This window comes from Heterocephalus glaber, unplaced genomic scaffold, assembly GCF_053883595.1.
Source record: "Heterocephalus glaber isolate CG9 unplaced genomic scaffold, H.glaber_assembly_v1.0 deba00001531, whole genome shotgun sequence".
NCBI lineage: Eukaryota > Metazoa > Chordata > Mammalia > Rodentia > Bathyergidae > Heterocephalus > Heterocephalus glaber.
In genome coordinates this window covers 5,657,555-5,676,348 of record NW_028258329.1, presented here as the reverse complement: position 1 = coordinate 5,676,348, position 18,794 = coordinate 5,657,555, and the positions used below count along the sequence as shown (strand labels likewise).

At 41.2% G+C, this 18,794-nt stretch overlaps 1 protein-coding gene across 1 annotated transcript; it reads right to left on the bottom strand.

The window, feature by feature from the left end:
- Positions 1–2,614: 2,614 nt before the first annotated feature.
- On the bottom strand, positions 2,615–13,546 carry Snrpa1 (small nuclear ribonucleoprotein polypeptide A'). The gene is made up of 9 exons (XM_004852670.3): positions 13,361–13,546; positions 12,900–13,047; positions 11,431–11,509; positions 8,928–8,974; positions 8,141–8,243; positions 7,479–7,558; positions 7,015–7,090; positions 6,395–6,488; positions 2,615–2,879 (listed from the first exon to the last, which is right to left on the bottom strand). The coding sequence occupies exons 1-9, from the start codon at positions 13,440–13,442 to the stop codon at positions 2,821–2,823; spliced, it is 768 nt and encodes a 255-aa protein (XP_004852727.1). The 5' UTR covers positions 13,443–13,546; the 3' UTR covers positions 2,615–2,820.
- Positions 13,547–18,794: the final 5,248 nt, after the last annotated feature.

The following is an 18,794-nucleotide window of genomic DNA, read 5'->3' as shown; positions in this document are numbered from 1 at the left end:
AAACAAATACAGAACAAAGCATCTTTGCTTACTCCTGGTACTAGGTGTACATGTGTACCATGATGAACCGAGAGTGAACTGAACAATGAATTTTCATTTCACTTCTAGCACAGTGCTCTTACGGTTCCATTGATAGAAGTTTTTCATTCTTCCTCACCAGGCTTGTTACCTTTGTCCCCTTAGTCAGATGACACTTTGTTTATCTAGAACTGACAAGTTATTTTAGCAATTTGCTCAATAAAATTGCTCAGGTGTTATTTGCAAAAATAAGACAAAGGTGGACAATAACCTGAATGTCTGCCTGTCACTGACCATATAGACTAACTGGCCCCAATTATTCACACTCTCACTTTCTATCTGGCCAGGTGGCTTGCTTGGCTTAATGGCAAGTGGGTAGAATAAACAGTGGTTGTCAGCTTGGGGTTGTAGTTCAGTAGCGCTGGCTTAGTGTGCATAAGGACCTGAGTTTGATCCCTAGCATGGCAAAAAAATAAAAAGAATTTAAAAAGTGTATTGCAATTTACAGTACTACTGGTAAGCTGCTATCTTCACCTTTTCACAAAAGTATAAGCAAAGGGCCAGGGATTTAGCTCAGTGGCACTGCGCCTGCCTCGCAAGCGCAAGATCCTAAATTCAGTCTCAGGTACCGATAAAACAAAAAAACAAAAGTATATGCAACAAGATTAAGGGTATGAGTAGCTGAAGATCAGTGTTAGTAACAGAACAAAACAGTGTTTCCTAAACAAGAGTATAGTAACCCAAGGCCCTGCCCCTTCAACTGACATTCTTGTAGATTCCCAAAGCAACCTTTAAATGCTATTAATCCTGTCCATAGATTAGGTAATATCATTCCTAAATTTATAGTTCTTAGAACCTCAAAGCCAGGGCATTAATCAATTATGTACAAACACTACAAAAGTAATATTGAAATCACTTAGTGTATTCTTGTGGGTATAACTGTCAGTGGCACATAATTTCTTCTGTAACGTGACAGAAGAGCCTGAATGATTCATGTTCTACAAAATTGCAAGTTGAAAATGTTGGGCTTCTGGAAAATATCAGGTTAGGACAAATCCAATTGTTTTGGTTCGGAGACATGTAGCTGGAGCTTCAGCTCTGAGCACTGCAGCCCTTTCCTCTGGTTAACTTTGTAAAATCCTTGAGACAATACTGTATATAATGTAAGGTTCCATTTGGTGTTTTTTCACCTGAGGTTTTTTTCTTTTTCTTGGTGGTACTGGGGATTGAATTCAGGGCTTTCACCCTGAGTTACATCCCCAGCCCCATTTTTGAGACAAGATCTCACTTGAACTTGCCTCACAGAGCTGGGGTTACAGGTGGGCATCACCACACATGGCTTCACCCAGTCTTAAATACCAAACTGGTGCCAAAGTAATCTTACTAGCCCAGATTAATTCAGGGAAGTGCTCAGAAGACTCATTCCTTGCTAGGTACTACAGTGTGGTTCAGGCCAGGGACCCAAAGTAAGCTGCTCCTAGATAAGGAACGTGATCAGAGAAGTTACTTTAGGAGATCAATACTTACTGTCACCTGTCATCACTGAGGTGAGACTTCTGACCAGCCAGAGTCCCACCCACTAGGGTGGCTCTTAAATGATAGAACAAGGCCTCCTGAATAATGATGAAAGTAGCTTCCCTGGATCTTAACTGGGGAAAAGGAAAAGGCAATCTTTTTTACCCCCAGTGCAAGGGATTAAACTCAGGGCTTACACTGAGCTACACCCCCAGCCAAAAGCAGGGGCACTTTGGTCATCCTATCCTCAGAAACGGGGAAAAAATCCATAAATGGGAGGGGGAGGTTGAAGGGAGGGGAGGGGAATGGGAGAAAAAGGGAATCAAGATATACCATGTACAGGTGCAGATCCCCTTTGATGAATGTGATCATTATGTATATTTAAACTATACCAATGAAATTAATTAAAAAAATAGAAGCGATAGGTAACCCTGCATTATCAGAAGGGCTGAGTGAGTGGAAGGCAGCTTCCCTGGCCTGTCACTGAAGACACTGTGAGAACGAGGCTCTAATCCAGGCCAGGCTGTAAACTAAAGACCAAGACTTAGCAGAAGCCACTGCTCCTTGTGGTTCTGTCTTCCCAGCCAGATTGTCAGGAGAGGAAGGTACAATTCTTCAGCCTTCAGCTGATCAGCAATCACCAAGCACCATTCCGAGACTATTTAGAAGTGTTTCTCACAATTAGAATCGCAGCTGGGAGCCCAAGCACTGGCATTTTAAAAGTCTAGCAAATGTCAACGGATGAGGGATGGAGTAAGCATGAAGGAGCTGAGCACCCCCAGGGAAGCCTTCCCCTACCCCAGTATTCTTCCTACAGGGTGGGAGGTGCTATTCCTCTGCTCAGATTCCACCTCCTGATGAGATGCCGCATACCCCTAATTTTTAAATAAGGAATTGATCTGAATGATGGTTGCAGGTAGGTTTAAAAAGGTCAAAGGATGCTCATTTGTGTTAAGTCCTAAAGCTTGGCTGCCTTTATAAAGAATTTGAAACAAAAATTTCATAGATGACATCCTTCTGCACACCCGGCATAAACATCTCCTTAGAAACCTTATGGCAAAAACACACGATGACAATGACATGCAACTTGGCAGCACAGTGAGTGGCCTTTATTTTTAACATTTGTAGAAAACTGACATTTAGATTTCAAAATTACAAAATTATCAGCAGCAGTTTTAAGCATTTCAACAATGCTGATAGATTCCACTTTGCTGACACAAACAAGGCCAATATTCCATGTCCAAAACCAAGACTTATCCCAAGAGTCTGTTCCATCTGCCTCACTGCTCAGGACCCATTTGTGACTGTGTCTTCTTCCATCTCCTCTTCGCCATCATCAGCGGGACCTGAAGAAAACAAAAAACCAGAAATCATATCAGTTCTAGAGTCTGTGTAGCAGGCAGGTAGGTGCCCCTTCTGTGGGTATTATGTGCTGGACAGTGGATAGGTACAAAAAAAACCAAAGCAGCCTCTGTCCTCAAGGAGCTTATAATCCAGGGACAGTTTGTCTTTGGAGGTACTGGAAAGGGTGGTCAATTTCCAAGGAAAAAGTCAGAAAGGTGTTTTAACAAAGTAAAAGCAATTGCCTCTCATCATAGTTGATGCCTATTTATTTTCTGTGAAGATAAAAATTGGAAATACTAAAACAAAAACAAAACAAAACAGTCATGCACCTAATACATGCCAGGCACTGATAAAGTCAGTGACTTTATCATCTCTAAATTAGGGTAACATTGCAACATTAACCAAAAGGTTCTTACATTTGTTCAATAATTTCAGGCAGGTTTTTTAGTCAATGTATTTTGAAAAAGGACATGTTTTTACCCTATCAATTATTTGGGAAGATTACTCATGTTTAAGTGTTTTGTTTCTATAGTTAGATCCAAACTTCACATTTCTAGACACAAAGCTACCAAGAAGGAATGCCTTTGTTAATACTATTCAGAAGCCTAGGCCTAATGAGATCTAGCAAACAGAGTACTATTAGATGTGCTAATTTCTTATTCCCAAATCCAGAGACCCTGAAGGCCCAAATAAAGCATCCTGAAGGGAGGACAGTAACCCAGTAAAATAAGTCTCCAACTTACGAATAAGTTCTGTTCTGGGAGAATGTTCCCAAGTCAGATTCGTTCGTATCCGGCAAAGTGAGTCCTATATAGTACACTGGTGAAAGTTCACAACTTGAATGCTCGTAAGTTGTGGACTTACTGTAATTCTAGCCTACTGTAGTCACAACAGCAGCATTGATGTTGCGCATTTCCCAACCAATCTTACTACCGAACCCTGAAAGCCTGGACTGATTTCTAGGGTTGCCTAATCCATCACAAAGCCACGTGGGCACTGCAATCTCATTTGGCCACACCGAACCCATGATGCCGGCTTCACTCTGGCCCTCTTTCAGTTCAAGAGTGCCTTTCTATGCAGGTGTTTTGCTGTGCAATCTCCTCTGCCTAAAGCACCTGGTGGCTGCATCCACTTTAGTAGCTTTCAAACTATTAGGCATGAAGGCTTAAAAAGCTTTTGTTTATGTTCATTAAATTTATTGATCCTGTATTAGAAACTAAAACAAAATTCTTGAAGACAGTAACTCATGAAAACAATAAATCCATTAAATATTAACATTTTCATTTTAACAAAAAGTGGCATTTTCCAAAAGAAAGCAGAGTGAAAAGATGAACACTTTACATTTTTTTTTGGTGGTACTGGGGATTAAACCTGGGGAGATCTGTACCACACTAAACTATATTCTCCCACTTTTTGAGACAAGGTCTTGGTAGGCTACCTAGGCTGGCCTCGAACTTTTGATTCTTCTGCCTCTGATTCTCGAGAAGCTGGATTTTAGCATGTGCCACTATACCCATCTAAAAGCTTCAGATAATTTTTCATACTCTCTTACTTGAAAATCCAGTGGTCTATCTCATACTTTGAATGGATCTTTTATCCATGCATGATTTTCTAACACCAAATAGAAAAGAGTGGCTCAATGGGTCTTTCAGATCTTCCAAAGTTGAGCCATTTCATGACACAATGCTAATGTCCCATTCATTAATGTCCCCGACTTTCTCACAAAAGTTTTTTATGTACTAAGTAAGAAGTAGCTGATAAAAGTTTTCCAAGTTTTAAGTTTTGCTTGGAACCTTGAATTTTACCACTGACTACATAGTCAAGTCGTCTTCCATCAGGCAACAGGCTCACCTTATTCATGTCTGAGGGCACATCCGCCTCTCACCTCAAAACAGCTGTACCAGCACATCAACATAACCGAACAACTCAGGCCTTTAGAAGAGATTCATGTGTACCCGTTTGCCACCCAAAATATCAAATGATGTGTACAGAAGTGGTGGTATCTAGTAGTTATTTTGCTTTGCTGAAATTTGATCTCAGACATCATACATGCTAGGCAAGTGCTTTACCACCAAGCTACGTCCTCAGCCCCCAATAATCCTTTAGGACATTCATCTAGGACATTCTTAAGTGCAACTGGTATGCATTTTACTGGGAGTGGATAGCAAGGAAGACTATTAACTGCCATCGCTTGTACCGCTACCTTGCTGAGGCACCAGCAGTTTTACCCACCATTGTTCTTCCTCCATCAGTGCACATACTGCCATAGTAAGAAAAATAATGTCTTGGTGTTATTAGAAGAATAGTTATGATCTCACAGACTCCCAGAAGTCCAGGGGCCATTGAGAATCATATCTTAAAGCTGACTTACTTATTTTAGCTCTCAGCTCAAACATATGTGCCCAGGAAACTTTCCCTGAGCCACCAGTCTAGGTAGAGGTCTCCACTTAAATACACATGAAAACTTGTGATATGGATATTACACGAGTATTTTTCTCTTATATGTCTACTGCTCAACATGCTGTCTGACACAAAGTAGTCATTCAAATACCAGAATAGTTAACAACTTGTTTTTTTTTGAGACAGGGTCTTGCTTGTGGTTCAGGCTAGCCTTGAACTCACTATGCAACCCAGGTTGGCCTGGAACTTGGTAGCAATCCTCCTGCCTCGGTCTCCCAAGTGCTAGGATTACAGGTGTGTGCCACCACACCTGGCTTAGAATAGTTAGCAATTTAAAAACAAGACCCTGTGCTATGTACAATATCTCAGTCCTTCCAACAACATTTTGAGGTGGTATTATCATCTCAGATTTACAGATGAATAAGTAGTCTTGGAAGTACTTGGCCAAGGACAGATCTGAGGCGGCTGAGATTTGTGTGGGCTGAAATTTGTGTGTTGGGCTGTTTGGCCACAGGACCTGTATGGGTGTTACTATACTGAATATTGCAGGCAACTGGAACACAAAGGCAGAGGTGCAGTAAAAAACTAGGTAATAAGAACTTTTCAGCCTTATTATAATCATATAGGACCACTGTTATATATAGACTGTCATCAACTAAAATGTTGTCATGAGGTACATAGTTGTATATAAAAATAAAAGTCCACATGGTTATCTCTAAAGTTTGGTTCACTCAATGCTAGCAAATAAATTTACTTCAACTTTCACATACTTCCCCTCCCCTAACACCCCTGAAGTCCTATGAAATACTTTCTTTTAGCATTTTAGTTATCTATTTATTTATTTTTGCAGTCCTGAGGATTAAACCCAGGCCCTTTGTACTAATCTACATTCCTAGCCCTTTATTTTTATTTTTTTTGAGACTAGGTCTTTCTCACTTGCCCAGGCTAGGCTTATTCTTTTGATCCTCCTGCCTCAGCCTTGAGGCAGCTAGGATTACAGGCATGTGCCTGCCTGGCTTCTTCTGGCATCCTTGGATTGTAGTGCACGAACTGTCTTGTAATTACTTTGAATGTAACATTATTTTAGGGGCACAAAGACAGCACACTGTTTTCTGACCTGATCTGCGTTCTCTGCCAGGTATCTGACCAGACTGCAGCAAGCCCTTCAGCCTCTCCACTTCAGCCAGAGTGGATGCATTTGCTATAGCATTCTGGAGGAGAGAGCAGAAGGAAGATACACAATTAATTTCAATTAAGTATCAACCACCCAGAAAATACAGAAATTCATAGCAACTTCTAGAGTTAGAATGTTACATAGTTCTGTGTTGGAGGAAGAATTTTATTGGTACACTGAATCAACCCAGAAACCAAATCCTAAATTTCCAAAACTGGTGAAGAAACACAGGCCCTCTTATAAAACAAGAGAACAAGTAATCATTCTCCTTGTCCTAAAATTTAAGCTTACTATCGATATGGAATTATATTATTGGATACTTTAGCAGGCAATATTACAAAATTAGGATTTTCCACAATCATCCAAAAAGATTTGTCAGACAGCACATCTGTGAAATAACAACTAAGGCACACCTCGAGACAGCACACCAAGGTAACTGAGTGTTGAAAGTGATAAATGCACCCAGGAAAATGAAAAAGACAACTGGTGCATGCAACCAATTCAAGTTGAAGTCCTAACCCCACCTCAGCTCTAACCAGACCAGAGTTATAACACCTTATTACCTTGATTGCTTCTACATCCCCTGGAGATGGTCCACCTTTCTTTTTGTCAGCTGGCAACCCAGCACCTGGATTAAAACTTGGGAAGGAAAAGAATATAACTGTTAAATTCTCACCCATAAACGTTGCTTCTCTTTTACTTTCAAAAGCTTTTGAAAGTAATTAAACCAGTGTAGTATCTTATCTTTGTTAACAAACTGATACAAGAACTCTCTCCTTCAGAAACACCATCCACTTCATCTTCCTACAGAGAACAGAACATATAAAACATCATATTAAGACCAAGATATCTGTTCTGTGAACTTAGCAGAAATTTCATGTGACCTGTGGACCATGGACGGCCACAGATTATCAGCACTCTAATTTAATACCACATTAATCAGTTTTGGGTTTAATTCTGTAGGAGGCAAACTGCCAGACAGTGTTTCTGAAGCGAAGTGGAGTTAAGTTGGATATCTGTATCTTACGTTTTGCTTCTCCTGGCAATATCCTTTGCAAGCTGTGCACCCCGTTTGCCCTTGAACATTTTCTCTGCTTCCTGACGCTCCTACAGCGACACCACACACAGAGTTAATGGAAATAGGAATACCACACGCATTTAGATGCATCCCTCAGAACACATGGAAGAGAACGCTCCTGAAGTACTCTGGGCTGGTAAAAATACCAAAAAGTCAATTTAAAATTAAAAGGATACACAGTTGTTTTGCCTTTGCTGGGGAAGCTTTTAAAGAAAGCTCCTTGCCTGGTTTCGAGGAGGAGGAGCTGCCAAAAAACTAAGCAGGGAGAGGGGGTAAAACCTCCTAATAAAGGTAAAAGTCACCCTAACAGCCAGAGCTGCTCAAAAGTGGATTACATTACGCTCCTCATTGGGAAGGTATGTAAACAGACAATCCATTGTGTGGCTCTCCAACATCCTGCCAACTCTGCATGACCAACATTACAGAAAAGAATGCTAATTCAAAGCCCTACAAAAAACTCTGCCATGAGAACAAAAAGCATTTTCTTTCCCACATTTTTAATTACAAACTAATAGTAAAATTCATTCTACTAGTCAATTTAAAAAACCAATAACAAAAGTATAAAGAAAAACATACAACTCTATAATGACTTAGAACCAAAGAATACTTACTTTTAGTTTTACTTTCTGAAAATCCAGTACTCTGACTTGTGGAACTTTATAAATCACATACAGTCTGTAATGCTTCTTATTTGTTACAGGATTTCTTAGAATGCTACAAGAAAAGGAACAACACAGTGTCACTCTTGTTCATGACATAGCATTGAAGAAAATCTGAATGGCAATAAGTATATAAATCAATGGAAAGTACACTATTATTCACATCTCAATATCAATTTAAATAACATGAAGAAAACAGCTTCAATTTTTTAAATTTTATTAAAAAAATCTCAGGGCCGGGGATTTAGCTCAGTGGTTCCACTGCCTGCCTTGTAAGCGCAAGGTCTCAGTTCAATCTCCAGTACCAACAAAACAAAACAAACACCTTCTAATTTTGGGCCTGGGGGTTTGGCTCAGTGGTTCTGCCGCCTGCCTTGCAAGCACAGGGTCCTGAGTTCAATCCCTGGTACCAAAAACAAACAAACAAAAAAAACAACAACAAAAAAATCTCATTACATAGCCCAGGCTGGCCTGGAACTCATGGTGATCCTCCTGCTTCTGCATCCCCAGTGGTAGGATCATAGGCATGCACTACCATGCCTGGCTTCAGTATTTGTTTTTTTTGGTGCCAGAGATCGAACTTGGGACCTTGCGCTTTCCAGGCAGGTGGTAGAACCACTGAGCTAACTCCCCGGCCCCCAGAATTTGTTTTTACTTTTCAATGAATACTTTAAGGCTGGTAACAGTGCTGTTTTAAAGACTCCATTAGTTTTGTCATCGTAACAAATAGTTTTCTTACCTTAGGTAAGTCAGTGATTTGAGAGATGCCAAAGGGTCCAAATCACCCTATGAAATGATGGCCACAGGTAAGAATGCTGACACCACATGCTGTCTATTTTGATATTTTGAAATACAGAGTGTCTTTGGAGCAAGTATCCACATTGTCTGTTTATTTTTTACTGCGCTGGCACCTAGCCCAATATTAGTACTCACAAATGCTTTAACAATTTTGACTGAATAAACCGATGAATACATTCCATCTTCTTAAAAATCTTGACATTAACAACTTCTGTCTCAACATCAGAAGATACAAAATACTGATTTCCAATGGCATCTCAAAATGGGCTACTGAGTAATAATTCAGGAACGAAAACAACGCCAGAGCTGATATGACTTTTTCTATATAGGGAACATCAAGCGAGGATCTTGGGTGTAATGTGGTCTTTCTTGCTACATCCTCACAAGTGCCTGGCAACAAACTGTCTTTGAGACAGGGTACCGTTATTCTAGACCCCACCAAATCTCTTCAAATAATTTTTCAAAGATAAGGTGAAATAGTTAAAAAATAATTAAGAATCAAGATATGTCATGTACAAGTACAAATTCCCTATGATGAATGTGATCATTTTGTATATCCAAAATGTACCAATAAACTTAATTAATTAAAAAAAACCCTGCAAAACATGAACTAAATTATGGGAAGAAGGCTGGACAGGTTTTAATCTTCCCAAATTGTCCCATATTCCATAGTGAAACAAGGATATTAAACCTAAAACCTATGGTCAATATGTATAACCAAACTAGATGACAAGATACTTCCCAAGAATCCTATAATAGGAATAAGTGGGGACACCACTGTGAGAACAGAGACTGCATGGTGACAGTGTTTGTGCAGGAAAAATCAGAGAAGGCAAGGAGGTATCTGATAAACTGGAAAACTCCAATCAACCTACAGGTACTCCATTTGAGAACAGCAACCCAAGCACCTGCACATTCTAATAAAGAGCACAATAAGTCTGTGAGAAGGGCTGATGGTGTTACAGCAATATGGACCCTCATTCAACACTAACCAGAAATCGTGTCCCTGCTAGGACAAAACACTACACTGAGGAAAAACTGCTAAGAACAGATCTCAAATGAGTAGACAGGGATGACAGACAATGAGAAAACAAAAAACAAAACAAAACAAAAAAACAGGTAAAGCAGAGTGGCTCACTTCCACAGCACATATACTGAAATAGGAAGGATGCAGAGATTATTATGGCCTTGAGCAAGGATGACACAGTTTGTGAAATTGCTAAATTGCCCAGGCCAGGCCTGAATTCAGGCTCCCAAAGTGCTGGGATAATACACATGCACAACCAACCAAGCCTGGTTATGATGTCAGATTTTAACTTATCTTTCATTAACTGATTGGAACAGCAGTCTTCATCTTTGTGAAGAGTTTTAAATACAACTACAATTTCTCTACTAGCACTGATCATGTTACACATTCCCTATCAACATGTATTTTGGGTACTGTATTTTAAATACTTCACACAGAAGGTATGAGAAAGGACATGGCCTCAGATTAGTGCTTTCTTACTTCTGAAGTCAAGCACTACTTTGAGAATCTAAAAGATGCTATGAACCCTGTCCACCAAGAAGGGAAATACAGTTCAATCTAAACAATCAGGAAAATAGAGAAGGGAGGTAAAGTCTTAATAACCTAACAAGTTGTGCAATATAAAGACAGAATATTTAATATTTTAAACAGAATAGATTGGAAAACAATATACAGTATGAACTCAATTTTGTTAGAAATTAGACATACAGAACAGAAACTTTAAGAGCATAAAACAGGTCAAAATAATCATTATCTATACAGTGAAACTGAAACTTGGCCCTTCTCTCATACAGAAATCAGTTCCAAGTGGACTGCTCATCTAACGTGAAAAGTAAAACAATAAAATTTCTACAAAAGAAATTTCATGCATGTAATTTAAAAATTACACAATTTAAAATTTTCTAGTAGCCACATTAAAATAAAAAACTAATTTTAATATATTATTTAACCTATTACTCCAAACATTATCATTTCAACATCAATATTAAAAAGTGACTAACAGTATTTTTAAAAAATTCTACATCAATCCACCGTGAATTTTATGGTTCTGCACATCTCAAGTCAGAGGAGCCACTTGTGGCTAGTAGTACCATACAGAACACTGCAATTCTAGAAAGCAACAGGAGAGTTTCTTTAGTCAGGGGAGGGAAAAGGAAGCTGCAACAAAACATCAAAAGCACTAATAAAGGCTGATAATAAGAAACTACTTAAGGTTTGTGTAGCATGTGAGAGGCCCCAAGTTCAATCCCCAGAATATACATACACAAACCCCTCACAAAAACAAAATAACCCACAGGGTCAGATTCTGTAATAATTAAGAAAAAGATAGAAAGAAGGGATGAGATAATTTCCTGGATCTTTGCATGCCCTACCTTTAACCCCACCCCCTGAGTCAATATCCTTTTAATTAACTTACCAGGTCCACAAGACTGTTGTTGGTGAGAATGAGTTCTGTGAGACATGGGAGAGCCTGATCAAGTCCCTCACCTATACGGCTAAAATAAAAACAGAAAGGCTGTTAATGAAAGCGGAAAATAAGCTAACACTTTTACCTCAGTCATTGCTCACAGGCTGTTAACAGCAGGGCAAAATGGAATTTTAAACGTGAGAATTTTTTCTTCTAGAGACAAGCTGCTTCTCCAAACTTCCTCAGGCTGAGGACCTGTAGCCACCTCTCCTCCTCTTCAACTTGAATGGACAGAATATGCAGATGATGGTTCCAGGGGGTCTGGTCCAGGGGAGGCAGGGAGCAGAAAAGAGCCAGGGGGGAATTAATAAGTGCGGAGCTGTCTATTGTCATATCGTATTCCCTCTCCTCTCCCTTGCTTACTATAAAAGGCCCTTGCACACCTGGACACTGAGATAAGGATTTGTGGCACTATGAGGCTTCTACTTCTTCACTGCTAGCTGTAAATAAAGCCTTTTCTTGTCACCAAGGATCCTGTGGTTTGTCTGGGACCAGGAGCAAATGGCTGCTCAGGTAATAAGACCTCAAAGTTGGAAAGACCTTAGTGATCCCTCTTCCATGTCCTATGTCAAAGATGGGACACGAGGCACAAGGAAGAAGCCTTGCCTGCGGCCACAAAGTCACTGACAGGAGTAGATGATTTTAGATCCCATGCTTCCTGGATGCTGCTTGACCTTTTTCCACTGCCACAATGCCGGGTGGAAACTAAGAAAAGGCGAGACTATTGGCTTTATGATTTTGTTCAGAAAGCACAGAAATACAAGTGATTCTGCATGTACAGCTCATGTGCAAGACATAACTATACCAGAGGGGAATAGTTAACCTATGAAAAACATTTTTTGAGGCAGGAGGATTGCTTTGAATTCAAGGGCAGCCTGGGCTGCATAGTGAGTTCAAGCCCAGGATAAACTACATTGCGAGACCCTGTCTCACAAAAGTAAAAAAAAAAAACAAAAAGAGACAAATATTTCTGTCTAGACATTATCTATACATTTCAATCATTTTTCCAATAAAATTTACACAGAGCTGATGAGAGGGTCAGTAAAGATCTTATTTTCAATAAGTTATGCTCTGAAAATCAGTTTTAAAGAAAAATAGGCATGAGGTACAGATATTCAGTGAAGATATAATTATATTTTACATATCCTTTTAATATGACCCATCTGATAATTGCTTCAGAAGCCAAAATTAAAAATTAGAAACATAACGTGCAAATATAGAAGATTTCTAAGTACCTGCAAATAAAACTAGAGTAAGATCAAATTACTCTGGATTTGTATGGAAAAAAGTACTATTCATTTCTCACTTTAAAAGAAACGCGTAGGTTCAAGTGGCAGTATGCGCAACAACTTTTTCCAGGCACACTGCAATATTTACTCAAGGTTTAAAAATATCATTTTCCGACAGCAGGCACTTACCATATTCTGTTGTTGTTCACTAATAACGTTTTCAGTCGTCTCAACAAAGGAAAACCATCCAGTTTCCTGATCTCATTGTCAGAAAAATCAATAGCATCAAACTGGTCTAAGGTAGCGCCGAGGTTTTCAATGACGGGTATTTTATATCCTGTAGAACATTAATAATTAACGTAATTTCAACAGTTACATTATCTCATGGTAATCTGCCTCAAAGCTTTCATTTATGCAGGAAGCATTTACCTGTCACCTATGCATGTCAAACAGTGCAAGACACTGAAGACAAATGACACAGTAGGAATCACAAGTCCCTGGTTCAATGAAGCTTAGGGCAGCACCGGACTTGAAAGACGCCGCTTGCAAAAGCCCGCGGCCCGCGGTCCAGCCTCGGCGCACGCGGCGGGGCGCGGACCTCGAGGCGGCGCGCTGAGGCCCGGGGTCAGCCCGTCCGCTACCTGACTCACCTCGGAGGTCTAGCTCGCGGTCCCGCACGGCATTGGTATACTGCGCCGCCTGCTCAATCAGCTCAGCCGTCAGCTTCACCATCCTGCGAGATCCCGCTGCCGCCGCTGCCGCCGCTGCCGCCGCTACCGCCACTGCCACCGCCCGCTGCCTCCAGCCCGCGAGACGTCCCAGAGTGCCCCGCGCGCCCGCCGCCAGGCAGCACCAATCGCGGCTCTCTCGCGCGCGTGCGCAACTCGACCGCCAGGCGGAAGCAATCGAATCCTCCTTCTCGCCTTTGTTCAATGTTAATATCCTGGCGCCCTTCGCCAACTTGTCTGCTATTGGGTGCTTTGACGCGACAGAGTCTGGAAGAATCCTATAATTCCAGACATTTGTGTCCAAAAGTTAAGCAAAAGGTGGAAACACCTGAGTGTAGATTTCTCATATATCAGAGAACCTCGAGGTGGAAGAAGAAGCTGTGATGTCCTCTGTCCACCAGGAGGGGCGAGGATTCCGTGAAAGGCCCAGGACTCGAGCCTGCCCGGGTCTGAACGGTGAGAACCCGGCTGGTCCCTCGCCCCGCGCAGGCTTCCGGGACCACCCCGCCGCCAGACACCGTAGGATTGGAGTTAGACTTTGAAACATCCGTGCTGAAGCAAGGGCGGGCATCAGGAACCTGCCCCAGGAGGAGACTGTAGGGCCCCAAACAGCACTGTTCTGAAACTTCCCTCTGCCCCCGAAGGCAACCGCGATCCCAACACCACAGTCAATGTTGCTTGCTTTTGATATAAATAGAATACTTCAGGGTTTTGTTTTTCTGTTTCTTTGGATCTATATTTCGTCGGGAATATCTCCAAGTTGCACACAGCGATAGTTGGCTTGTTTTCACTGTAGAAAAGTCCTCTGTATATTTGGGAAGATCAAACCCAAGGTCTCACTCATTCTAGGCAAGCGCTCTACCGCTAGCCACACCCCCAGCCCGTGTTATTTTAGCTTGAAATGGGTTCTCGCTGTGTTCTCCAGGCTGGCTTGGAACTCTCAGTCCTCCAGCCTCAAGCCTTGTTTCCAGTTTGGGGCTGTTGTGAATAATGCTGCTATGAATTTAGTTTCTCCTGAAGTGGAATTGCTGGGGCGTGGAGTATGGTAGCATCAATGGGTAGCCTCCCAGTTATGGTAAATGACACTCCAGTGAGATACTATAAAAGAGTTTTCGTGGCTTCCATCCTCAGCCTCATAGGTCTTGTGAGTTTATAATTTCAGTGATTCTGATGGAGTGTGTAGAAGTATAGTGATGGTTGGGTGTGAAGAGGTATTACCCTATTGCTTTGATTAGCTTTTCTCTAATAACTAATAAAGGCTGAGAATCATTTTGTATGTACATTGTCTATTTTGATATATTCCTCTGTGAGGTGCCCATTCGGGTGTTGTACTCATTTTATTTCTGTTGGATTGTCTGCCTTTTCTTATCAGTGTGTGAGATTTCTTCATATATACTCAGTGGCTTCCTTTTTCAGTCTTTTTTGTTTTGAATTAAAGTTTATTTAAAAAGATCTATTAGTATATGTTTGCAGTACAAGATCTATCTACCTGTTTCCTATTATCTATCTATCTTTCTTTTTCTTTCTTTTTTTTTTTTTGTTTTTTGAGACAGGGTCTTGCTATGTAGCCTACTGTGGCCTTGAACTCACTATGTAGCTCAGGCTGGCCTTGAACTCATGGCGATCCTCTGGCTTTAGCCTCCTCAGCTGGTATTACAGGTGTGCACTACTACCCCCAGCAATTCGTTTGTTTTGAGCCAGGGTCTTGCTATGTAGTTCAGACTAGCGTTGAACTCACTATGTAGTCAGGCTGGACTCAAACTAGTGGCAGTCCTCCTGCCTCCTGAATGCTGAGATTACAGGCATTTGCTACCATGGCTGGAATATCTTTTTCACTCTCAATAATGGCATTCGATGAATAGAAGTTTCTAACTTTTATATATAAGAGATGATCAAAAATATGACCAATGTTTAACTTTTAAACCTTTATTACAGCAAGACATATGCCATTAAGCCCCTCCCTGGAAATACTCTACCTCCCTTTGGACACACCTATTCTATTATTCTCACTATTTATAGAGCAGTTCTGGAAGTCTACTTTCCTGAGTGTCTTTGGGAGATGTGATTTAAAAATGTGACTGCTGAGTGCCATACAATGGAAATCAGGCTCATAAAAACATTACAGAGGGGCCTAGCATTTGGCTTAGTGGTTCTGCTACCTGCCTTGCAAGCACAAGGTCCCAAGTTCGATCCCCGGTACGGGAAAGAAAAAATTACGGTGTGTCCTCATTCACCTTATTCATCGGATCTGGTACTATGTGACTTCTTGTTCTTCTCCAAAGTTAAAATGACCATGAAAGGTAAATGTTTTGAATTGATTCAGGACACTGAGGCAGCCATCACAGTGCAACCAAAGACACTCAAGAAAGGACTTCCAGAACTGCTTTAGGAAGTGGTAAGAATGGTAGGGTAGCTGTTTTCAAAGTGAGGGGGGAAGATTTCTAAGGGATAAATTAAAATGTGCTTTTTAAAGTAATTTTTAAAAGATTTAAACATTCACAGTATTTTTGGATCATACCTCATAGATATAGTTTGTTTATTCTCATTGCTATGTGGAACTTCATTGTGTAAATATTTCAAAATGTGTCAGTTCTGCTATTGATGAACATTTGGATAATTTCCATTTTGGAACTATTATAAATAGTGTTCCTATGAACATTGTAATACATACATATTTTATTTTTTCTAGTACTGGGAACTGAACCCAGGGCCTTCACACTGAGCTATATCCCCAGTCTTTTTGAAAATTTTTTATTTTGAAACAGGATCTCTAAATTGCTAGATTTCCCAGGCTGCGATCCTCTTATCTCTTATCTCGGCCTCCCAGGCTGCGGGATTACAGGCGTGTGCCACCACTCCTGGCTTGGCTGGGATCTTTGGCACAGTATTTAAAAAGTGGAGATAGTGAACTTCCTTTAGAAGGCATGAATTCCTAGCCAAAAAGAAATAAACTCTAATCAAGGGATCAAAGCTAGTGTCACCAGTAGTGGAACAAATCAAAATCATGTCCCACCTGCTGGAATGAGAGAACAGTCTCTCCTGTAAGATCCCTGTCAAAGGTACTGGATATGCCATGAAGAGAAACAAGGAAGCCTCAGACAAATTCACACCGAGAGGTATCTTACAGATAACTGGCCTGTAGTCTTTAAAAAGTTCATGGTTATGAGATTCCAAGAAAGACAGGAATGCTTCCTGATGTAAAGAGACATGGTGGCTAAGTACAAAGCCTGACTCTAAACTGTATCATTTTGCTAATGGACAAAGTTAGAACCCAGTCAAAGGTTAGATGGTAGAAACATCAAAGCTAATTGCCTGCTTCTAATTGCTGTATAGGGAATGTTCTTATTCATAAGAAATACCCACTCAAGTAGGGATCATAAGGTGTCATTTCAGAAATTTACTCTCAGATGTTGCAGGAAAATATTTTTGTGCTATATGCACAACTTTTCTATAACTGCTTTGTGACTGTTTCAAAATAAAAAAGGATAAACAAAACAAAACAAAGGCTGGGGTGTAGTTCAGTAGTGGAACACTGGTGTTGTATGCTCAATCCCCAATACTGCAAGAAAAAAAAAAGTTAAATGTTTTAGTTTGGATGTGGTGACAAAAGGCCAGGCATGGTGCTGCATACCTGTAATCTCAGCATTCAAGAAGCTGAGGCCTAGGGCCGAGGATTTAGCTCAGTGGTTCTGGCGCCTGCCTCGAAAGCAGAGGATCCGAGTTCGATCCTCGGTACCAAAAAAAAAAAAGAAGCTGAGGCCTGCCAGTTCAGAACCAGCCTGGACTACATACTGAGTTCAAGACCAACGTGAACTACAGAGTGAGACCTTGTCTCAGTAAAACAAGCTGGGCATGGTGGGGCATGGCTGTAATCCCAGCACTTCTGAGGCCGAGGCAGGAGGATCGCTGTGAGTTTGAGGCCTTCCTTGCCCTACAAAGTGAGTTCAAGTGTCTCAAAAATCAATCAAACAAAGCAAACAAACAAAATATTTTCATTAGTCAGATCTGTATGAGAAGTTCAAAGCCAGCCTGGACTACAGAAAGCAACCTCATTTTAGTGAAATGAACCAAAACAAAACACCAGACCCACACCAAACCAAAGGAACTCCCAATCAACTTTGCTTAATGGCAGAGGGGCCACCAGGTGGCGTCCTCAGGTCAGAGAGCTGGCTTTAATTGGTTGGCCCTTTTGCTGATTAAAAAAAGGGGATGGGGAAGGATTTAAAAAGGAAAGTTAAACAAGTTTCCCTTGCTTTACCATACAAACGGATAGGAATAAAGCCATAGGTGGTTTTATTCATGTTCAGGTATATCTGAAGTAGGAAAAATTTTCTTTTCAATTCCATTTCTTTGGCCAGAGTTTCTCAACCTAAGCACTCTTACTTGGCATCCTGTGATTGGTGTTCTTTGGGATTTATAAATAGTTTTTATTCTTTTCCTGATTCCGCTGTAAATAGTGCAACTGTAAGCTCTTAAGGGACAAAAAACTGATATTTATTATGTCTGGGCTCTAGGGGCTAAAATGGTGCTCTGCACCAGGAATACTTAACGAGTTGTGGTTTTAATTGGGTGTTAGTCTCATGCAGGAGGTGAGCTCCTTCTGGATATCTTCTTAGTCCTGGTGACAGTATCGCAAACACTCCTCTGTGGTCTCGCACTGCCAGCTCTGTCAGTTGGTGCTTGTGGTGGGCCGTGTCCGTTGTATGGCCGGGGCCCTTCCTGACTGCTGCACATTTCTCCCTCTGGCAGAGCTCCCCACAGCCACCTTCTGTTGCGAGTGCCTGTCCCTGTGGCCATCACTGATGCACTAGTGAGCACCAATGTGATGCAGGCTCCCCAGAGTCCTGTCCTGGGGACAGCAGAGCCAAGAAACCCACCCTGAAAGTCTGCTGTAGGAGCTGGATTCTGGGAGATGGTGGTCATTTGTCTCATCAGTGGTAGAAACTGCTTTTAAAGAGAGAGCACAGCTGCTGTGCAAACCCTGTCCAAATTTAATGCTGGCCCCAGGGTCCCAGGGCCCTGCCACAGCCTGCCCCCAAATTCTGAATCAACCTTGGATTCCTAAGACAATGTCCTTCACTCACTTTTGTTTCTTCCTAAGTCAGTTCTAGTTGGTGCATTCCTTAACCTGCAGCTAACGGATTCTACTGAGTATGGGCTTCTGACCTCACAGACAAGCCATGGTAGAAATCCCACAAAACATGTTACCCATGGGTGCAGGGGTTCAGTCCCTGTGCCAAAGACAAGCTGTGACCTAATTCAATCATGCTTTGATGCTGTAGGGATGAAGCTCACACAATGATGGTGAACCTTTTCGAGCTTGCAAACAAACAAATGACAACAAACAAATGACAAC

Coding starts and splice junctions, on each gene's coding strand:
- Snrpa1 (XM_004852670.3), bottom strand. CDS start 13,442: ATGGTGAAGCTGACGGCTGAGCTGATTGAGCAGGCGGCGCAGTATACC. Junction 8,244..8,927: donor AAATCACTGACTTACCTAAG/GTAAGAAAACTA, acceptor CTTTTCTTGTAG/CATTCTAAGAAATCCTGTAA. Junction 7,091..7,478: donor ATTGCCAGGAGAAGCAAAAC/GTAAGATACAGA, acceptor TTCCTTCCCAAG/TTTTAATCCAGGTGCTGGGT.